The 23754-nt window shown below is 48.0% G+C and overlaps 1 protein-coding gene across 1 annotated transcript in view; it reads left to right on the forward strand.

Annotated features, from left to right (window-relative positions):
• Positions 1–16189: 16189 nt before the first annotated feature.
• Positions 16190–23754, forward strand: part of ESRRB (estrogen related receptor beta) — a 186182-nt gene continuing 178617 nt past the window's right edge. The window contains exon 1 of the mRNA XM_070797896.1: positions 16190–16356. Within this exon, the coding sequence (XP_070653997.1) occupies positions 16355–16356 (2 nt within the window). The 5' untranslated portion in view covers positions 16190–16354. The remainder of the gene's footprint in view (positions 16357–23754) is intronic.

The following is a 23754-nucleotide window of genomic DNA, read 5'->3' on the forward strand; positions in this document are numbered from 1 at the left end:
TTCTCTAAGCATTGGCACATAGCTTTGTTCAGATTTTTGGAGGTGTCCTTTACCTCCACAGTCTAAGAATCATAGGCTTGAAGGGTAACATGCCATCTCCCTTCTTTAGAATATAAGGTCCACTGTCATTTGACTTCAGGTGTACCTGCTGTCGGGGGAGCCTGGTGGGCTTCCATCTATGGGGTCGCACAGAGTCAGACACGACAGAGCGACTTAGCAGCAGCAGCAGCAGCACCTGCTGTTATGCCTCAACATTTAACAGAACATCTTTTGAGCCAGGTCTTATTGTGCTACTCAGTGCTGGGCATTGTTGTGTGTACTGGAGAAAATGGGCATAAACAGACAGAACTCACCTTTCATTAAGGGCTGAGAGAGGATATGGAAACAGAAAGCAAGAGATACATAAAGAGAATAATATATTTTTTAAAAACCAGTAAGTGCCACTTGGGAAATGGAAGTAAGATTATATGAATGGTAGTGAGAGGTTACTTTAGGTGGTATTGTAAACTGATCTAGGTCAGCTGGTCAGTGATAACTCTTAGGTTATTTTTAACGGGAGAGGCTAAAGAAGCTTGAAGAGGATGAGTGTTAGGTATCCCCCATGATTTCACAACATGTTATAAGATTAGCCACACCCTGATAAAGACATTCATGAACTAAACTTCTACCAGGAGTGAAGCACTAAATGTCATATACCTATTTTGTAGGCTCAAAGAAATCTCAGCTTTCTGTCATTTTAAGTGCTCCCCAAAATACCAAGATTCCAGAGTCAGGATTCTTGCTATCCTGAAAGCCCAATAGCAACCAGAATCTTCCACAATTCACAGCTGGCTAATGGTAGAATACCTTGGAGTTTGACTTAGAGTCTCCTCAATGGGTAAAACCCACAGACGCCACTGGTCTTGTGTCCTCTGAACATGCATGTGAAGGAATGTTTTCATACATGTTAGCTAGCACAGGTGTTGTCTTATTTGGGGTTCTCCCAGAAACAGACCCTAAGACAAAACCGTGGGTACAGGTATGTTATTTCTAAGATGATTTCAGGAAGCACAAGTAAGGTAGTAGGGAAAGAGGAAGAGGGAAGAGAGGAGAGACGGCAAAGATTTTGGTAGGGAGAGAGTTATTGCTGTGAGTATTGTTGTTCAGTCGCTAAGTCGCGTCTGACTCTTTGCGACCCCGTGGACTGCAGCCTGCCAATCTCCCTGTCCCTTACTATTTTCTGGAGTTTGCCCTAGTTCATGTCCATTGCTGTGAGTGGTTGGAACTTAACCCATCGGGGACCCTTTGGGACATCACAAAGAGCAAACTTCAGAATCTTTCCACCAAAGGACGGACAGACTCAGGTATTTATCCAACAACTCCCATCCCCTATCAGTTGAAGATTGCCTCTGGGGACACTGACTCTCCTGCCTGAACCTGCTTTTAGCAGAGCAAGCTCTAGGGGCGGCAGACGAGAGTCAAGCAGAAAAAAAGATACAATGGCTTCAGGTGGGAGGTGACCAAGCTGTTGGACATTTAAATGCAGGTGAACCCAAATGGGCAGAAGGGTGATGGGGAAGGGTACCCTCTCACAGGGATCTTGAAAATTTCACAGCAGAACTTATTTCTAGTTTACTAATAAAATCCCATTTCTGACACTGTGCTACTTAGCCAAGTGTTTCTTGTTGATCTAGACATAAATACCGGGTGCTCTCACCATGGGCTTCCCAGCTAACTGGCAAACCTCATCCCGTACTGTGCATTCTTGATTGAAATGCTAGCCAGTCCCTAGGTCTTAACCCAAGTCTCACACACATAATACCATAGTTTCATGCTGGGGTCTTCAGTTACCTTACACACTCTCCGACAGGTGTGTAGCTTGGGAAGGTGTCTTGGAGGAGGTAACCACGAAGCGGAGATCTAAATGACAAGGAGGAGCCTGCCGGGCAAAGCTGAATGTTTTAGGCACAGGGACCAATTCCTGCCACTCCCTTCCCCTCCTTACTCCTTCTTCCTGGGCAAGCCAGAGCTTTTTATGCTTTTGTTTCTCTGGACCTGGAAAACAGCTCTCACCCCCCCTATATGCTCGAAATGTCCTCTATAGACTTCAAAGCCCAGCTCAAATAGTAGATGCTCAACATTTGTCCCAGGAGAAGCATCAGTAAGTTGGGCAGGTGGCCAGGATAAGGAGCCAGGGTTGGCTCCTCTTCCTGAGCCATTGCCATCAAGTCCTCACACCCCGCCACCCAGCTCCTCATCTCCAGGAGTACCAGGAAGGGAAATGGTACAAGTGCCTGGAAAGGGAGAGACTTTCTTCTGCGTGCTGAGCACAAAAGCGGGACTTTGGGGATACACCGTGGCGGAGGTTTAGCCTCTCCCATTCCATGGTTTAATGTATAACTGGTCACCTTTCCTGAATGTCCGTTTCTTTTATTTGCCAGTAACACGTTCACCTTGTTCGGTCTCCTTGGTTACAATGCACAGTTCCAGATCCCCTGCAGATACTTTACCAGCCTGGCCACCTAGGCGTCATTTTGATTGACAGGGACTTTGACACCTTGTCTCCAGCCCCAGGAGCCTGACCAAGGCTAGATTTCCAAATCCCCCAGATACGCCCCCCCAAACCACCCTCACCCAGGGGCCAGCTTCTAAGAGCCTTGGATATTCTTTGAGGGTAAAAGCCTTGGGAGCAGGGCCTACGTCTCATACATTGGAGGTGCTCAAAGAATGCCGGCAGAGTTAAACCAAATTGCTGTCCCTTCTTCTGCTAAGTTTCCTTCGTTCGAAGATGGTTTCTGTCTCCTAGGAAAGATTACACTAACCGAGAAGCTTGCCCACCTTTCCTTCCTCTCCTTCAGTGAGCGTCTAACATAGGTCAGCACAGAGGCCTGTGGTAAATAAGTCATTCCAGGCAGCTGTTTTACAGTGATGACCTCACAGTGGGGAGGGGGCGAGTCAAGAAGTCAATGTGGTGACCTCAGATCTTGCTCGAAGGGAAATAAGCAGAGGCCCCTGACAAAGGAGAGTGGCAGGGAATCTGCTCTGTTGAAGGCAGTCGGGGAAGGGGCCATTGGAAGAGGTGCCAGAACACCTGATGAGCAGGGTCAGTGCCTTAATGATAGAAACTTTTGTTTCCTAAAAAAAAAAAAAAAAAAGAATCTGTAACTAATGACATAAAGTTAACTTCTTCCTTTTGGTCATGAGTGCATGGGTATTTATTACCTTTGGAATTTTTTTCTGTGTCAAAAAGGCTTTCTGCATGAAATCATCTAACTGAAAAGTTCTACTTCAACAATTCACAATTTGTGACATGTGAGCTGTAGCTCATATGAATGATGAGTGAAAACCTTGAAGCATCCACTCTGGGTCCGTGAATGATTCTCTGACCCTTGTCTTGTGGCCACCCAAGCCTTTCTCCTCTTCTTTTCCCAGCAGACTCTTATTCATGCTTCAAAACCCAGCTCAAATAACACCTTCCCAGAAGCCTTCTAATTTTTTCTTTCTATTTATTTAGTGAATGTATTTGGCTGTGCCAGGTTTTAGTTGCAGCATATGGGATCTTGGTTCCCTGACCAGGGATCGAACCCAGGACCCCTGCATTGGGAGCATGGAGTCTTAGCCACTGGACCACGAGAGAAGTCCCCAGAAACCTTCTTTTATCTCAACTTAAGGAGAGTCAGATGTTCTGTGGATGGTGGTTACTCAGTACAATGCTTATATATTTCTAATAACTCTTAGCATATTGTATCATAGTTTATTTGTTTGCACACATAGAGCCTTCCAAGGCATCATTCAACTCTTTATCCTTGGTTTCTGGCACAGAGCACATAGTAGCACATTGTAGATTCTCAGTAATGATTCTCCGTGATGCCTGTTGGATGAATGAATGAATGTTTAACCTTCAAGCAACAAGCTCTCAAAAGAGTATTAATAGAAGATATTTGCATACAAGGAGTATGTTAATTAAAATTAGTTTTATTTATTCATTCATGCAAACTCAGCAAGAACCCCATTTGGCTGCTGTTAATGTTTAGCGTGATTTACTGTAAGTACTAGAAATATAAAAAATGTGTTTCTTTTCAGAGGAAAGCCACAGTTCCTTCTGGCTTTTCCTCCTCCCTCCTTCCATTTATCTGAATTAGTAAAGCTTTACTTTAGTTCAGGTCTTTTCCTGAGACTTGCAGGCTGGTTGCCTGGTAATTTAATTACTTCTGAATCTACCGAAGGCAAATACCAAGCAATCTATGGGGAAAGATTATGGAGTTCCAGGTTATTTATTAAGTAAGCCTTGGTAGCCCTTGGGGTGGCAGTGGTAACCTCACCCCTCATACCTACCCCTTGGGGGAGGGAAACCCAAGTAGAAAAGTCTACATTTTGGAGTATGCCAGCAGGGGGATGGCAGAACCCTTATACAAAGACTGGCCAAGATGGAGGGATGCTTAGCTCCTCCTGAAACTCAAGGGTTCTTCCTGGAGGAACACAGAGTCATAAACACAGCAGCTTCCTTTTCTTTCCAGGAAGGAGATGCCCCACCCCTCATTGAGCAGGTTGTTGGGGGAAGTGTAGGTCTGGAGGGGAACTGACTTGATTCATATCCCAGTTCTGCCTCTTTCAAGGTGGGAATTTTTACAGGGCTTCCCTCTGCCTCAGTCTCCTCACCTGTAAAGTGGGGGTAAGAATAGTGTCTCCATTTCATAGGATTCTATGAGGATCAGAGAAGCTAACACATATAAAGTACTTAGAACAGGTACTTAGAAAGTGCTCAGGTATAAAAGGAACTCTGCAAGAAACTCATCCACGAGACCCAGCTGATTTAGACTGTGATATTCATTGCCGCCACTTGTCCCTTGGCTGTTTCCTCACCTCTGTCCCATCTGCCTGGCGGCTTTTTGTTGTTCAGTCACTAAGTCGTGTACCACCCTTTGCCACCTCATGGACTGTAGCACGCCAGGCTTCCTTGTCCTTCACTATCTCCCAAAGTTTGCTCAAATTCATGTCCTATGAGTTAGTGCTGCTATCTAACCGACTCATCCTCTGCCGCCCTCTTCTCCTTTTGCCTTCAGTTCTTCCCCGCATCAGGGTCTTTTCCATTGAGTCAGCTCTTCACATCATGTGGGAAAGTATTGGAGCTTCAGTTTCAGCATTGGTTCTTCCAATGAATATTCAGGGTTGATTTCCTGGGATTGACTGGTTTGCTCTCCTTGCCGTCCAAGGCACTCTCAAGAATCTTCTCCAACACCACAATTTGAAAGCATCAGTTCTTCAGTGCTCAGACTTCTTTATGGTTCAGTTATCACATCCATACGTGACCACTGGAAAAACCATAGCTTTGATTATATGGCAAAGTGATGTCATTGCTTTTTAATACACAGTCTGGATTTGTCATAGTTTTTCTTCCAAGGGGTAAGTGTCATTTAATTTCATGGCTGCAGTCACCATCTGCAGTGATTTCAGAGCCCGAGAAAATAAAATCTGTCACTGATTCCACTTTTTACCCTTCTATTTGTCATGAAGTGATGGGACCAGATGCCATGATCTTAGTTTTTTAAATGTTGAGTTTCAAGCCAGCTTTTTGACTCTCCTCTTTCACTTTCATCAAGAGGCTCTTTAGTTCCTGTTCACTTTCTGCCACTAGAGTGGTATCATCTGCATATCTGAGGCTGTTGATATTTCTCCCAGCAATCTTGATTCCAGCTTGTGCTTTATCCAGCCTGGCCTTCTGCATGATGAACTCTGCATATAAGCTAAATAAACAGGGTGACAATACACAGCCTTGTCTTATTCCTGTCCCAATTTTAAACCGGTCTGTGTTCCATGTTCGGTTCCAACTGTTGCTTCTTGGCCTACATACAGGTTTCTCAGGAGACAGGTAAGGTTGTCTGGTACTCCCATCTCTTTAAGAATTTTCCAGTTTGTTGTGATCCACACAATCAAAGGTGTTTGTGTAGTCAACGAAACAGAAGTAGATGTTTTTCTGAACTCCCTTACTTTATCTGTGATTCAATGAGTTTGATTTCTGGTTCTTCTGCCTTTTCTAAACCCAGCTTGTACATCAGGAAGTTCTTGGTTCACGTACTGCTGAAGCCTAGCTTGAAGGATTTTGAACATAACCTTACTAACATTCAGAATGAGTGAAATTGTATGGTAGTTTGAACCTTCTTTGGTTGCCTTCCTTTGTGATTGGGATGAAAACTGACCTTTTTTAGTCCTGTGGCCACTGCTGGATTTTCCAAATTTGCTGACGTATTGAGTGCAGCACATTAAGATATCATCTTTTAGGATTTGAAATAGCTCAGCTGGAATTCCTTTTCCTCTACTAGCTTTGTTCTTAGTAATGCTTCCTAAGGCCCACTTGACTTCACATTCCAAGATGTCTGGCTCTAGGTGAGTGATCACACCATCATGGTTATCTGGATCATTAAGACATTTTTGTATAATTCTTATGTGGATTCTTGCCATGTCGTCTTAATCTCTTCTGCTTCTATTAGGTCCTTACCATTTCTGTCTTTTATCATGCCCATCCTTGAATGAAAAGTTCCCTTGGTCTCTCCAGTTATCTTGAAGAGACCTCTAGTCATTCCCATTCTATTGTTTTCCTCTATTTATTTGTATTGTTCTGGCTATTGTGACTTAACTAAATGAATATCATTTTGTAAAGTGTTACAAAAATATGCAGGCTTTTTTTCTGGCCCAAAGACTAACCATGTGGGGCAAGGTAAAGGTGGGGACTTGAATCACAACTAGGGGGAGACAGGGACAACTTATCATCAAAGTCAGAGAACTGGAAAACCAAAACTATGAAATCAAATTCACACCGTTGATATTTACTAATGTTTGTGTTCAGGGATTCTTAACCTGTGAGGTCTCAGGACTTCCTGCTCGTTTATATACAGTTTATATTGACTTGCTCCCAGCTTGCATTGCCATATTTAACATTACCCTCCCCTCCCAATACCTCACTTAGAACACTTTGGGATGTAGGTTGTGGATACATATTACTAATGGTGGTGTAGTTATTAGGTAATAACTAATGATGATGTAAGTGATTAAAACACACATCATCTCCTATAATGAGAAGTATGTGATTCCTGGGTTGATTTTGGTTCAGCAGGGCACCGATGCTCTTAAGGACCCATGCCTTTTCCCTTCTTGTGCTCTGCTATCCTTTGCATACTGGCTTTTTGTCTTCAAGCTTCTTTCTTCATGGTTGCAAGATGGCCTTTGCAGCATTTCCTAATCCTCTCTCCTTCTCTCTCTCTCTCTCTCTCTCTCTCTCTTGATCATGGAGGGAAATATTGCCCAAATGTCCCTCTCCCCAAACAGACTCACCCTTAAGTCTCATTGTCTAACTGGAACACAGGGCAACCTCTAGCCCTGTCAGGGGGCTGGGTAAAACAAGTGGCATTTTCAGACCTTATAGTATATGCTGGGTCCAGCCAGCGATGAAACGCAGTGGGAGAAGACTGTAGCCAACTGATCACTCAAGCTCCTCTTCTACAATTCTCATCCTTGTTCCCTCTCCCCAAAGTCACTTCCAATTCACAGTAACTGGTTGGCTATTTTTTCCTTGGCAGAGGGTCTGTAGGTTCCTAAGTCTGGAGCTGTTACATATTCCTGCAGAGGTTGTGATCTGCTTGATTCTAGGAAGTTTGTGTGGACCATCGTACACATGGTGCCTCCTGGGATTGTGTACTACACAACCTACTCCACCAGCATGCCTGTGGACCATTTCTCACTCAACCTACATTGATCTCTGACCTCACCCTTCACCTTCTCACTAATTTCCTAATTCATTAGTTTTCGTTCATGTAGTCAATAAGCATTTATTGATCACCTAATAAATGCTAGGACCTGGGATAGGCATTGTTCGGTGGCCATGCAGAGGATGAAATGTGTGCATTAGTTGCTTAGTCGTGTCTGACTCTCTGCTACCTCATGGACTGTAGCCCACCAGGCTCCTCTGTCCATGGAATTTTCTAGGCAAGAATGTTGGAGTGAGTTGCCATTCCCTTCTCAGGGGATCTTCCTGACCCAAGGATAGAACCTAGGTATCCTGCATTGCAGGAGCATTCTTTGCTGTTTGAAACACCAGGGAAGCTGGTGGTGGGACAGAGGATGAAATAAACATGCAAAAAGCAAATCCTCATCCTCTAGAAGCTGCATTCTAGGAGTGGAGACTGATATGTGAGCAAATATTGACTGTGTGATAAGTGCTGTGGTCAAGCGTGCCACACAGTCCTGTAGGAGTACAGAGGAAGGAGTGGCTGAAGTTGGGAAGGGCTTCCAGAGGAGGCGACATTGGAACTGGGTTTTGAAGGTTGCAGGCTTTGTTTCAGGCAGAAGGATAAAACAGAATGCAATGTTGTAGAAGAAAAAGCTCCACAAGTCAGGATACAATGAGCGATGTGACCAGTCTTGCTGCTCAGTTGTGTCCGACTCTTTGCAACCCTATGGACTGCAGCATGCCAGGCCTCCCTGTCCTTCACCATCTCCCGGAATTTGCTCAAACTCATGTCCATTGAGTTGGTGTTGCCATCCAACCATCTCATCCAGTCTAGAGCAGAATTGTTCAGTATAGTTAGAGCCAGGCTAGGGACATGGATTTTTTTAATACATGATTTTTTAAATTTCATGTCTTTATTTTGGGCTGTGCGGTGTAGCACACATGTGGGCTCTTAATTCGCAGACTAGGGATCGAACACAGACCTGCAGCCCCTGCACTGGGAGCACAGAGTCCCAACTAATGGACCCCCAGGGAAGTCCCAGGACTTGAATTTTATCCCAAGGAACATAGAGAACCATTCAAGCGGGGCTCCATGGCAGAGATGGCTCCGACAGTGGCTAGGTAGGAGCACAGCCTTTTCAGTTAGGCAGTGTATACCAGCTAAATTGCCTGTCATGTCCAACTCTTTGTGACCCTATGGACGACAACCTGCCATAGGCTCCTCTGTCCATGGGATTCTCCGGGCATGAATACTGGAGTGGGTTGCCATGCCCTTCTCCAAGGGATCTTCCCGACCCAGGGATCGAACCTATCTCCCCTGTGGCTCCTACATTGCAGGTGGATTCTTTACCGCTAAGCCATCAGGGAAGCCCCGACTTTGCTGTGGCATGAGATAAACACACCCAAGAAGACAGCACACAACTCAGGGCAAAGTGGGATGAGGGCGGTGGCTGGAAGGAGATGCACAGTTGGTGGCGGGCGACCTGCAGGTAGGGGCCTGGTGGGCAGGGAGTGGACAGGCAGGACATCACACATGAGCTGGACCATGAAGAATGAACAGAAATTAGGGAACAGAGAGGGAAGGCAAGGGAGCTAGGAATGCACCCTGCAGGGAGTGTTTGTTGATGGGACCCCAAGCAGGCTGGATGAGCAGCAGGGTGGGATCACTTGGAGTAAAGAAATGGGAGAAACTGGGGGCAGGGCTGGGCCTGGAGGTCTTTGATTTGTTGATTTGGCCCCGCATTAGTTCTCCCATTGTTCCCCCAACCCTGTCCTGGTACGTGCCCCTCCTCTAAGAGTGTAGAATCCCCCAAGATGGTTGCAGGTCAAAATCCTGGGCCTGACAGTTCCCAGACAAGTGGGGTTCCTGGTCAAGAAGTCCCGCTTCCAGTGGGGAGAGCCATATTTGCTTCACTGGGGCACCTCATTTCATGCCCGACTGTCTAGGAGGAGATCGACCCCTCCTCCTGGTTCCTCCCTTGCAGGACATCCCAGACTGGAGCTGGGTTCGTCCCCAGTCTACATGCCTGTGGAACGCTCCCAGAGGGAAGAGCAGGCTGTCCCCAACTCTACCCGACCCTCGTGTGGAACGCCAGTGCCCGCGATGGCCGCTCCCTGGTCTCCATGTCTCGGCGGGAGATGATTAATGACCCAGCTGCACTGACGTGCTGTATTTAGGCCTATTCCTGAGAAGATAGATTTTTCTTTCCAGATCAAATGAAGGCAGCCCTTCTCCAGGCTGCGGGTCCCTGCCCGCCCCTCCCGACAGCAGGAGGCAACTCTGAAAGGTAAATGAGTTGATAAGCTGGTGGGACAGCGGTGACTCTACCTTCAGGGGACCTTGCGAACAGTGTAAAGTCACCTTGATGTGCTGGGACTAATGACGCTGGAGCAAGCCAAACGGAGTCTGGTGGCACCGAGCCAGGGTGGCAATCTGCGTGCCCGTGGCATGGAGATGGGCTGTCAAGGCTTCACCTCTGTCTGCCTGTGTCTCTCCTGTGGTGATGCTCACTCAGCTGTGACTCATGCTGAGGAGGACAAGACATGCAGCTCTCCTCTGTAAGAAGCGATGCTACAGGTTGAATTGTGTTCCTCCAAAAGATGTTGAAGTCCTAGCCCTCAAGACCCATGAACATGACCTTATTTGGAATAGGGTCTTTGCAGATGATCCTGGTCCGGGTGAGATTAGAGTGGGCCCGAATCCAGTATGACTGTGTCCTTATGAAAAGGGGAAATTTGGACCCCCAAACAGACAATGTGCATGGGGTGAATGCCGTATGACCGAGAAAGCAGAGGTTGGGCTGATGCTTCTACAAGTCAAAGTTTCCTAGCAAACCACCAGGAACAAGGAGAGAGGCCTGGGAAGATCCTTCCCCTTGGACTGCAAGGAGATCAAACCAGTCCATTCTAAAGGAAATCATTTCTGAATATTCATTGGAGGGACTGATGCTGAAGCTGAAGCCCCAATACTTTGGCCACCTGATGCAAAGAACTGACTCATTGGAAAAGACCCTGATGCTGGGCAAGATTGAAGGCAGGAGGAGAAGGGGATGGCAGAGGATGAGATGGTTGGATGGCAACACCAACTCGATGGACATGAGTTTGAGCAAGCTCTGGGAGTTGGTGATGGACAGGGAAGCCTGGCATGCTGCAGTCCATGGGGTTGCAAAGAGTTGGACATGACTGAGCAACTGAACTGACTGAAATTCCCTCAGAAGGAACCAACTCTGCCAACACGTTGATCTTGGGCTTTTAACTTCTAGGAATGTGGGACAATCAATTTCTGTTGTTGTAAACCACCCAATTTTGGATACTTCGATATGGCAGCCCTAGCAAACTAATACAGAAAATAATAATTGCCTGCCACTGTCACCAGGAACCCCATAAGAGGAAGTGGCACATTGTGGGTGGTCCTGGAGAGTTATCAGGTCTTTAAGCCAGGAGGCTCACCCCTAGCCACAGGGACCAAGACCAGGGTAGAGGCCAACAGATAGAGACCGTGTAAAACAAGAGGTGCTGACGAATGATCAGGCTCCTTGTTTGTACAGGACAGACATGTGGGGGCAAGGGGTTAGGAGGAGGCCACATATTATCTGACTCCGTTTATATATAGGAAATGTCCACAATAGGGAACCCATTCAGACAGAAAACAGATTTGAGACTTCTCTGGTGGTCCAGTGGTTGAGTCTTCACCTTATAATGCAGGGGATGCAGGTGAGAACCCTGGTTGAAGAGCTAAGACCCCACCTCCCTGGTGGCCAAAAAACCAAAATAGAAAACCGAAGCAGTAGTGTGACAAATTCAGTAAAGACTTTAAAAATGGTCCACATCAAAAAAATCTTTAGAAAAAGAAAAGCAGATTGGTGGTTGCTGGGGGAGGGAGAAATAGGAAGTGGCTGCTAATGGGCACAGTGTCTCTTTTGCGGGAGATGAAAATGTTCTGGATCCAGACGGTGGGGATGGTTGCCCCACCTTGTGACTGTATCCAGCGCCACTGAACTATGCACTGTGGAGTCGGGAAATGAGTAAACTGTGTGTCGTGTGAATTTTCAGTCAGTTCAGCCACTCAGTCTTGTGTGACTCTTTGCGACCCCATGGACTGCAGCACGCCAGGCTTCCCTGTCCATCACCAGCTCCCGGAGTTTACCCAAACTCATGTCCATTGAGTCGGTGATGCCATCCAACCATCTCATCCTCTGTCATCCCCTTCTCCTCCTGCCTTCAATCTCTCCCAGCATCAGGGTCTTTTCAAATGAGTCAGCTCTTTGCATCAGATGGCCAAAGTATTGGAGTTTCAGCTTCAGCATCAGTCCTTCAAATGAACACCCAGGACTGATCTTTAGGATGGACTGGTTGGATCTTCTTGCAATCCAGGAACTCTGAAGAGTCTTCTCCAACACCACATGTGAATTTTAAATAGTAATAAAAAGTATATATATCGCATGCTTAAAAAGTTAGTACCGAAAACTCAAGAAATTCCAGAATTGAGGTCACCTTTGAAGGAAGGAGTAGAGCTCATACTCGCATAGAATGATAGGTTCAGTGACTGGGGTTTCAGTGACACTTTGGTCGTTTTTTTCAAAGCCACATTCTGGTCAGCTGCTGGATAGTAGCTTGAGGAAAGACCCTAAGTCTTCTGGGACACTGAGATACAGAACGCTCAGAATACCCAAGGTGGACAGAGAATCTCTTGCAGAAAGGGAGGGGATGGTCAAGGGAGACGTGAGCAGGCTATAGACCTGGCTGTTTGGGTGTAAGGGGGTCAAGGTCCCCTGGACCCTTCTATTCTTGTCCTCACCTGCCCCTAGCTGCTGCTAAATCACTTCAGTCATGTCCGACTCTGTGTGACCCCATAGACGGCAGCCCACCAGGCTCCCCCATCCCTGGGATTCTCCAGGCAAGAATACTGGAGTGGGTTGCCATTTTCTTCTCCAATGCATGAAAGTGAAAAGTGAAGTTGCTCAGTCGTGTCTGATTCCTAGCGACCCCATGGACTGCAGCCCACCAGGCTTCACCGACCATGGGATTTTCCAGGCAAGAGTACTGGAGTGGGTTGCCACTGCCTTCTCCCCCTGCCCCTGGGCTCACAAGCTAAATGTCCAAAGATTCCACACAGTCTTCCTGACCTCTGACCTCTGGCCAGGCAGAGCCCTTTCTTCGCTCAAGTGCTGGCCCTTCCAGCTCTCCCTCCTCAAGCTGTGCGGAGGAGCCAAAGCAAGCTCCAGCGAGGTGGCAAAGAGGCATACACGGGGGCAGGTAATGCTCCCTGAAACGCTGATGGAGGATTCTCAAGGCCAGGCACTGTGCTAAACACCTCCTTGCACTGAGTCATTTTGTCCAAGTGACGATCCGAAGAGGCCGACACTTAGAATTTCCACCCTGCGGATGGGAAACTGAAGCACTGAGAAGTTACGGGATTTCACCAGTTTCCCAATACCAAGTGGAAGAGGCAAGATTCCAACCCTGGGAGTCCTGATCCAGTGTCTGCATTTTAACTACTTGGGTGTGTATGTCTCTGTGTGTGTCTGCCCAGGGGGCCTGGCTCTGGAAGCTGGAGATGCTTTACAATGAGAAAATGGGGCTATAAAAAGCCTCCTGAAAGCAAAGGCCTATGGCCTCCTGTGATAATGACTAGCATTTCACAGGAGCCCTGTGTGATCAGAGGGAGGCCCGCTGGTTATTAGCTGGTCTCCCCAGGCCACTTAGCTGGGAGCAGACACCAAGACTTGGTTCAGCTGGGAGAGCTGAATCGCTGGGAGTGATTCAGAGATGGACCTGACAGTGAAAAGCCAAAATCAAGGTGCCACGGAGGCTTTCTGGTCTTTCCAGGGGGCAGAGTGGTGAAGAATCTGCCTGCCATTGCAGGATATGCAAGAGTTGCAGATTCAGTCCCTGGGTCAGGAAGATCCCCTGCAGTAGGAAATGGCAACTTGTTCCAGGATTCTTGCCTGGGAAATTCCATGGACAGAGGAGCCTGGTGGACAATATAGTCCAAGGGGTCTCAGAGAGTCGGATACAATGAACAACTTAGTACACACACACACACACACGCACACACACACACAGGGGTTTCCTAAGGAGGATGCCTTGAAGGAGGCATGGCTTAGTTCGCCCCATTCACCGTTTACGGCAGATGAGGCATGGAGTTAGAAGCCGGTGGGTGGCGGGGGTTTGGAGAGAGTGAGGCGCTAGGAGAGGATCCAGCCACAAAGACTCACACGTGATTTCTGCCGGAAGTCTGGGCAGGGTCAGCAAGAGTCTGAATGGACACAGCTGGAAGATTAGGAGAGAGAGCAGATAAGTCTGCATCAGAAGAGAAAGGTTTTCCCCTGGGAAGGAGCCAGGAATGAATGTGCACCCAAGTGGCCATAGCCCCAGTCGTCAGCACGGGAACTGGTCTAGAGCCCCCTGCCTCTTGGCTGGGTCATCCGCCTTCCTAGCAACTGTGTTCGCTGAGAACCCCATGAGTGATCAAGCCTGGTTATTTCTTTATTTTTGGCTGCGCTGGGTCTTCACTGCTGCATGGGCTTTTCTCTACTTGCAGCGAGCGGGGGGCTACTCTCTAGTTGCGGTGCACACGTTTCTCATTGTGGTGGCTTCTCTTGTTGCAGAGCATGGGCTCAAGGGCTCTGGGGCTTCAGTGGTTGTAATTTCCGGGCTGAGGAGCACAGGCTCGGTAGTGGTGGTGCCGCTCCCCCTCAGCATATGGGATCTTCCTGGACCAGGGATCCCATGTCTCCTGCATTGGCCGGTGGATCCTTAACTCCTGAGCCAGCAGGGAAGCCCTTCAGGCCTGACTGGAGGGAAGTGCTTGGCGGCCCCACTGGCCTGGTGCTCAGAGCCGGTGAAATCATGGTGAAATCATGGCTCAGTGGTAGGCCAGTCAGACTCTATCTGCCTATTGTCCCATTCCTAATTCTCTCCCTTCCCCAGGGCAGTCTCATAATACAGACGTTTCTAGAGTGAATGTCTTGGTCCAAATGAGTGATTCAGATGGTGGGTATCTTACGCATCACTCTTCACTCATTCATTCAGTTAGTTGTCAATCAATCCATACTTCAGGAAAGTCTTCCTAAGTGTCAGGTATCATTGTAGAGCTGGACATGCAGTGCTAAATAAGATGGACACATGTCTTTCCCCTCTGGGAGCTTGTATTCCAATGGCAGACTATTTGTGCAAATGTTTGAGGTCGTGCATATTAAATAGGTTTTGACTTTAACAGACTGGGTACCCCTAGCCTCAGATTATCGGTTAATCTGGAGAGTAAAGAATTAGATGTAACGTGAGGAGGAAATTCCACTTCATTTTTTAAAAAGTTAGAGATGAGGATGTTCTAAGGGATGATAAAATGCCTGTCCCTCATCACACCCAGCAAGGGACTGGGCGCATCCATGACCCTTCCTGAACAGGGAGCCTCATCTGAAATTCTACCTAAATCTGTGAGCACAGGTAACCAGAGCACCAAGACAGAGAACCCTGCTGTGATCAGAGGAGGTAGCCTGCAGATGGCAGGAGTGCCTGGGGTGGCCAGGAGTGTGTGGACAGTCCACACTTCCGTCATTTCTCCATTATTCTCCTGTCTTCTCGAAACTTTGCCCCATGCCTCAGCTTTCAGAGTTGGGCTGGACCGCCCTGGAGAGGCTGCCCCATCTTTGCACAAACTGGAGCAGCCAGTGTTTCTTAGAGACTCCTTACTATCCCAAAGACTGGAACTCTTTTCCCCAAGAAGCTTTGTCAAACAATTGAGTCTCCTTGGAAATCTTTCTGGAAGAAGCAGAGACAGCAAGGCCCCCATGGCCTTTCAACCTTGGGCAATTCTGTCCAAATGTCACCCCCATCCTTTTAGAAACCCATTAGGGGCTGCGAGCGGCCCACTGGGCCCTGCCACTCCAGGCACAGGTGGCTCCAGTCCCAGCCCCTCACCTACACGTCCTCTCCCCTTTCGCTAGTCCAGGAACGTCCTGTGTGTCCCCCCGAAAAGCCTGCCTGGCCTCTGAGCTCGGAAAGCTCTGTCTGCTCCCTCCCTGCCTCTTGATCTGGCAGGAGGCATGGAAACTTTCGTGGAAAGCACTTGGGCTGACGAATGCTCCCAAGTCAGGACTTTGACTCCAGCCCTGATCGGGCCAGGAGCTCAGGGTGGGGATGGGGGTGGGGAGGTCAGACCCTCCTGCCCGTTTCCCTCCTTGCTCTCTCGGCCGACCATCACCCCTCAGTTCTCCAGTGACCCCAAGTCCTCCACTGGAGAAGTAACTGCATTTCACCCTTTCCCTGGTTTTGGTCCCCCTACCTCCCCATTTCCTCCTGCCCTTCATTGTATATTTTTCTTCCCGGCTTTCCAGTGCCCATCTGCATGGAGTCTGCATGGAGCTCGGTGGGGTTGAAAGTCTAGAGCTTTTTTTTGCTGTTTTGTTTAAGACCTGGTTATGGTTGTGGGATTTTTTTTTTTTTTTTTTTTTTGTCAGCTGCCTGTTATATCAATCACGGAGTCGGGATCTATTTATAGGTTGGGAGTACTGTGTCCTTAGTCACAAAGAGACACAGACAGGGGACTGTCAGCTGGTGCTGGAGGAGCTGAGCAACGAGCCATCAGCGACTGGAAACAGCTGAGGGGAGCCCCTTCCCCGCCATCCTGTCCCTTCCCCAGCCCCAAGCATGTAAGTACTGGACTCTTCCTACCCTCTGCCCCCGACTCTGCCCTGGACCTTTCGGTCCTTTGCCCCACACCACGCTGCTTTCTTCTCTCTCTCTCTCTCCCTCTGTCTTTTTTATGGACGAAAATATCTTTCCCCTTGCCTGCTCTCTCTCATCCTGGATCTCGGCACCCTTGAGCATCTCTGGGTGACCCAGAGGAAAATGTTGCTTCTCGCAGACTTGTCCTGGGAAGGTCAGAGGGACCCAGAAGGGTGGGGAGGGACAGTTACACAAACTCATTTAGAAATCAGTAGGTCAGTCCTCTTTTAGTTTTTTTATTTGTTTTCACTGAGAAAAAGTAAGTAAATCAAAAGGGCAAGGGAAAGTTTACATGCGACTCCGCGGGGTGGTTATGTCTCCCAGTGTGAAAACTTTCATTTGCTTGGCAGCTCCGGCTCTGGGTGAGCTGGGAAGGTTACAGAGCAAAGACCCAGTTCACACAGGACAGGTGATGATGGAGGGCTCCCGGCAGACTCGGCACAGCCCGGGAGCTTCCTGGTTCAGGGAGGGAATCGTGACAGTCCCGATAGCCAGCTTTTCTATAGCGCCTTAAAGGAAAATGACTTTTCTTTTTTTTTGCGCGGAGTTTGCTTTGAGAAGTTGGGATGAGAGCTGACACTTTGTCTTGCCTTGCGGGCTTTTGTTGGCTCACTCATTTGGTGTGTTTTCTTCATCCTGAAAGGGGAACTGGGGTAGGGGGCTGGGAGTGGAAGAGCATCCGAGAGGACAGAAGCTGGGTGTGGAGTGCCGTGGAGTCGTCACTCCGCATCCTTCGAGAAGGAAGAAAGTTAATATGAGGGTCCTTGTCAAAGCCATACTTGTTTCAGACAAGCAGAGCACAGCCTCTGTGAGCACGCCGGCAACTCCTAGAGACAGCAGTCCCCAGATACTGTCTGCTGGTCCACACCGCTTAACACGCCACCAGCTTCCTGTGGAACATTTGGGGCTTTAGTTTCTGGAAACTGCATAGCGTTAGCTAAAAATGCTGCAGTTGGGGAGATTTTTTTATATATTATGTATGAAGAAATAGACGCCCTAAATTTGGGGGGGGGGGGAGTGATGATGCTTAACGTATATGATGTACAACTTTAAAATGCATCCTTTTTTACGAGACAAATAATACCTGAGTTTCTATTTACTAATACAATGCTTCCCATAAGCTGCATTGCTAAGCACTACTTCTTGATTTCTTTGGGAAAACAAGGTCCCAACTCATCATCTTTCCAATAATTTAAAGGCAGTAAACAAAATAGATATGTCTGGACTGTTTTGATTAAAAACAAAATCATTTTAGCAGCAAAACTGACTTGAAGAAAGTTAAATAATACGGATGCCCACATATATTTAGAGAGGCGGTTTGATCTCATTTTTATTTTGACTTTTATGAAACTTTCAGTTTCCTCCTCTTGGTTCTGTATTTTTATCAGTGTTTACTTAAGATTATTAATGCCTTTAATCCATTCATTTATTATTTTGGAGGACAGAACATGTGAAGTTTACTTTCTAATCGCTTATTCCTTCCTGATCCCCATTAGGATTTGAAAGTAAACTTTATATGTTCACTATATTCACTGCTAGAGAAATTAGAAGAAAGAGTTTTGTGTAAAATCAGAAGAAATGTCATTATTTCAAAACTAGTAGGGAAAGTAAAGTCCCAGAAATAGAGGGAAAAAAAAGGAATTGGGCATATTCTATATGTAGCATTATTACTTTTTCTAGTCCACAGACTCTGTTTTGATAAACATATCCTGCAAAGGTTTCCCATAATAATACTGAAGTGGGATTTGGTGGGTGATTGTTAATTAAAGCTCAAGTGAACCGAGTGATTGAGACATTGTATTCAGAAACCTCAGCAGCCAGCTGTTGGCAAAATTGAACTGTTAGGACTGTCTGATCTCAGTGGCTTTTTAGGAAGTGTGAAATTCTCCAAACCTTTTCATACAAGAGCAAGCCGTTCCCTCCCCTCCTCAGCATGCATCCTGGAGCCTGCCGGTCCCTGATTAAATGCAGTGGGGGTGAGTCCCGCGCTCTGAACAAGTCCTGTGTTCTCATTAGCGTTAGTGGTTAAGACGGGAGAATACTTGTTGTCATATATAGACAAGAACTGCTCCTTCCTTTGGCCACCTGTGGATGCTTTTAGGTGAGGTGGGGGCTTGTTTGGCAGTGTGATGGAAGGCCTGGCTTTCCCCCCCAAGTTCAGGATGTGGTTTTGCCCCTCTGGACTTGTGTATAGAGATGCAGGCGCGGAAACTGCAATGCTTTTGCATAAGGCAGCCTCTGATTACTTAGTTTCTGCTTCAATAACGATTAATTTTATGTGGACCAAGCTCCTGTCAAACTCATTTTTTTTTTTTTTTTTTTTTCCTAACTGATTTCTTACATGTAATTGGTCACGGGGCTGTCTGTGACTTCAAGTCTGTAAAATCTCCCCCATTCCATCCTCATCGTTGTTTATTTCTTTGATGTAAATTCACAGTCGCCTGCGTACATGCTGTTGTTTTATGCGTGCCCCCCTCCCTCCAGCTCGTAGAAACCCAGCCCCGACCTCTTCCCAAACTGGGGACAGTGGGGCCAGTGAGCAGGTGCTTTGGACTACAGCAGGCTCAGGTGCAAGGCCATCAATCTCGAGGAAGAAGGAATTGCAAATACCTGGAAAGCGCTCCCCTCATTCAAACGATTTCCCCTCCAAATATCCCACAAGTAAAAAATGGCAGCTGGCAGGATTTTTCAACCAAAGACTAAGTACAGCTGTTTCTCCCCATCACTTCACCTCTACAGTGTATCTGTCCATCTTTTTCTTATCTCTATTTTTACATTTCATTATCCTCCTGTGCTCTCTAGCGCTTTCTGTCTCCCCCCTCCCTTCCCTCCCCCTTCTCGCCTTCCCTGAAAAACACATTTCTATCTGGCACAGAAAATAAACTCAGATTGTGGGTAGTTATGTTAATCTAATTCAATCCTCAGCGGGTTAAGAGTGAAATTCTAATAGTGGAGCTGTTGAGGGCTTTTTTGTTAATGGCTTGGGGATTACATTGAGTTAAAGGCTCATTTCCTAATCAAACAGAGAGGGAGAGAGTGACTCCGAATATTTATGAGTCTCCCAGTGAGAATTTAAACATTCAACTCCAAAAGCAGGGTTTCTGCAGGAGGAAAGAGTTAAAACCCCTCAGGGCTGCTGGAGAAAAAAATTAAACCAGTTAAGCCATCAGCATTTCCAGGCTGCTGTACAACTTGGGCAAAGTGGAAGGTGGAGGAGAGAGAGAGAGGGGATCATTTCACAAAGCGAAGATGGAAACCGTGGCACAAGCTGTGCTGTGTTCAGAAAAAGAGCCCCCCGTAGCAGACACGGATCCTGGGTTCACTGAGGCCCTGGAGGGGCTGTGTGCCTTCAGCTCCCCAAATCAATTCTCTTCCAGTCTGGAGGTGGGCACGTGGAGACAGGAGAATGGCTCAATTTACAGGCAGCGGGAGAGTCCCCCCAGCTGCCTGGTGGAGCTGGTGGAGAGGGTCTTCCCCACTTTGGCCCTGTCTCTGAAATGCAGAGGGCGGGCTTCCCCCTCAAGAGCAAATTCGCACCCCCACTGGCTTCCCCTTTGCCCCGTGATCAGTCTGAGTCCCTCAGCTCCAGGCACTGCACACCAGGACCTCAAAACCCATCTGGTTCACTGTGCCTAGGAGAAAGCAGGTGGAAAACTCCCATCTCCAGCCAGAGAAGGCATGGAGCAATTTGGCCAAGGTCAAGCAAGGTCAAGGCCAAACTGAAGTCAGGAGTCTAAGTTCCGGGCAAGTGTACAGTAGAGGAGAGGGGAATGCTGGAGCCATATGGCTCCCCTGGACTGTAGTCCCCTTCTCCAGCTTTGGGGATAAGGGCAGGAATCCCTGATACTGGAGGATTCTGAGTGCTCTGTACACTTGGCATTTTTTCTCCACCAATCAAGTGAGCAGTTTCTAGTCCTTTCGCTTGGCTCTTTTTCACTGCTCCATGAAGTCAGCAGAGGCTCCAAAAGCTGCCTTTCTGTCCACAGGGTCCTCTGGCCTTTTGTTTCCCTCTGACCTGGCCACCGTCCTTTCTCTTCATGTTTCTTAGTGGCCGTGAGCCCTCGGGTCAAGGTGGACTTGTAACGCGTCCACACCAGCTCTTCTGTGAAGTCTTCCTTACCTGGTTGGCATCTTCCTCTTCTTGGGGCCCCAGTTGATGTCCCGCCATCATTTCATTCACCCCCACGGGAGGACTGCTCCTGTCGGTCGCCCTCACTGCATCAGGAACCCCCTAAATGTAGGGACCACATAACATTCCTCTCTGTAAGCCCAGCTCACTGTCGATCATTCCTGTCCTCCTGCCCTGACAAGTGCCTCGGTGGACGGCACAGAGCTGTGGTTAATAGCATACATTCTGAGTCAGACAGCCAGAGTTCAAGTTCCAACGTTACCTTTTCTCAGCTGTGAGACTTGAGCTACTTAATCTCTTAAAGTCTCCATTTTCTCATCTGTTAAATGGGGGTAATTATAGAACCGGTGAAGAACCTGCCTGCCAGTGCAGGAGACTAAGATACTCAGGTTCTATCCCTGGGTTGGGAAGATCCCCTGGAGGAGGGAGTGACTACCGACTCCAGTATTCTTGCCTGGAGAATCCCATGGACAGAGGAGCCTGGCAGGCTCATGGACCATAGGGTCGCAAAGAGTCAGACACGACTGAAGCGACTTAGCATGCACGCACACATAGAACCTACCCCATAGAATTGTTGGGAAGATGACATGCATGTGGAATGTTAGCCTTTTACCCAGTAAGTCTTGGCCATTTTATTTGCTCAGCACAGACCAGTCACTTCTGCCCACACCTTGTCACACCACTAAAAACAGGCCCCTATGCCTCCCACTAAGGCATATCTTGGCTTGGACTGCCATGACAAAACACCACAGATGGTGGCTTCAGCAATAGAAATTAATTTTCTTGCAGTTCTGGAGGCTGGTCCAAGATCAGGATGCCAGCATGGTCAGGTCCCAGGGAGGAACCTTCTCCTGGTGGACTGTCTTCTTGCCATGTCCTCATATGGAGGTGAGAGTGAGAGCTCCGCTTTCTTCCTCTTCTCAAAAGGACACTAATCCCATCAATGGGGCTCCACCCTCATGACCTCATCTAACCCTAGTTACCTCCTGAAGGTCCCACCTCCAAATACCATCACATTGGGAACAAGGGCTCCGGCACATGAATCTGGGTGGGGACTCATTCAGTCCTTAACAGGCTGTTTTCCCTGAGTTTTGGTGAGCAGAGTCTGGTGTCAGCAAGACTTCCAGCTTCACCCTCCAGCGAGCTATTCCAACTGGAAATCAGAGTTCAAGGCACATTGGGAACATACCCTGCCTCACCCTGGAAGGAACCTGGGGCTTTAAACCATGGTCAAGAGCAGAGCGTGGGAGGGCTGGACCACAGTCCTAAGTCCGGGAATAAGGCCTGACTCTTCTGCTCTGCAGGGTCAGAATTTGGTCAACTCTCTTGGCCCCACTCACATTCCAACGAGCAGCTTTTGTTCTTGGCTCTCCAAGTCTCTCCTGCACCTTCTCCATCCTGTATTCTCACATGGCAGTTCAGGCTCGACCCCCAGAGCAGGGCAGACCAATCCCAGCTGTGAAGCCCACCGGGCTGTGTTTTCTAGGCAGCAGCCGCCTGCTCGGTCCTTTCTCTCAACAGGGTCACTTGACCAGTGAATCCAAAGGCCACATGGGCCTCACCCCCACCCTTGACCCTCCCTGTGTGTCTTTGCAGAGACTATGCCTCAAGGCAGTGAGCCCTCCTCTTTTTCTTCCCCCACCGATCAGGGGATGGAGTAGGAATGCGGCGCCACCCATGTTCCTCTCCCTGCCTCCTCTCTGCTCTCCTAAAATTGTCACAGCCTCCCTTTTGCCTCCTTGCTATCAGCTTTTGAGGCCCCAGTGCCAAGCGCAATGCATGACGCACAGCGTGTGCTCAATGAATGCATGTGACGTGACTTGCACGGAGTCTCTCCTCACAAGGGGGCCCTCCCATCCCTCCATCATGGGAGCAGGAAGTGACTTGAAGCTATGAATGTTCAGCTGCCTTAACTACATCAGCTCATGACCTGTTGACTATGGTCTTGCCCCCACCCTTCTCTGTTGCTCTTCACGTTCCTCCATCCAGGAAAAACAAAAGAGAGCAAGAGAGAGAGAGAATGAGCTGTGTCTTTTATGCACATGTGGACAAATCTTCGCTAGAATTTCATGCTGTTCAGTAAAGAAGCTTTGTCTAAGTTGATGTCAAATTTAATTGCTAAACTGGTATCTCTCCTGTGACGGTTTCCCTCCCCACTCCCTTTCTGGTTGGTACCTGCTTCCTCTGGCTGTTCTGCGTGGGGCCCCGCGTCCCTCTCCTTTGCTTTAACCACGCTGGTCCCAGGCGATGCACATGAGAGGGAGACCCTCCTTCTGAAGTGTTCCAGAGTGTCTGCTTCCATTAGCACAGACAAGGCTTTGGAAAGGTGGCAACTGGGGAACATCATCTTCGATACTGGATTCTTCCCAGAACAGCGTTTGTGCTCTCTGGGAAGACTGGGGAGGAAAAACTCAGGCTGCCAAGGGTTAAATGAGAACAGTGAAAAGTCTAGGCATCTCTCGGGGACTGGTTGCTGGCTGAGACAATTGATTAGCTTGGCTTAGTGATCTTTCTAGCAATATTCAGGAGTGAAATTATTGCTGATTAGGCTGTGTGTGTGTGTGTGTGTGTGTGTGTGTGTTAGGGTTCACGGCTGTGAGGGGAGTAGCATATGATCTGAGAAAGCAATGTTAGGAATTGTTTGCTCCATAATGAGTCTCAGGAAGAGACCTGTCACCCCACGTGTATCTGCAATTGTCTTAGAACTCTGTGTGGGTACAAGTCAGCTGGAAGGGCAGACTGACTGGTGCACAGAACCTCCTGTTCGCTTTCTTTTCAACTTCCTGTGACATTAGAATTACTCTGAAATCAAAGTTATTAATTAAAAACCAAGAGTTCCCTGGCAGTCCAGCGGTTCAGACTCCAAGCTTCCCCTGCCAGGGCCGAGTTCGATCCCTAGTTGGGGGACTAAGATGTGGCATGCTGTGTAGCATGGCCCAAAAAAATGTTAAAAACCGAAGTCAACGGGAGGAAGTCCACTGTGGAGGGTTGCTTCCGTCTGTGTCTCTAGTGGATGGAGGTAGCAGCCAAGTACCCCGGGCAGAGGCAGGTGCCAGGTGGGTTCAGTCCAGTTCACCCCCAGGTCAGTGATAATTAAGGTGCACAGGGCCTCAGTTCCCTACATCATAACTTGAAGGAGTGGACAAGATCTCTTAGGCCCTCCAGCTCTAAAAGGTTACATTTTAAAACCATT

The sequence above is a fragment of the Bos indicus genome, chromosome 10 (genome assembly GCF_029378745.1).
Source record: "Bos indicus isolate NIAB-ARS_2022 breed Sahiwal x Tharparkar chromosome 10, NIAB-ARS_B.indTharparkar_mat_pri_1.0, whole genome shotgun sequence".
Taxonomy (NCBI): Eukaryota; Metazoa; Chordata; class Mammalia; order Artiodactyla; family Bovidae; genus Bos; species Bos indicus.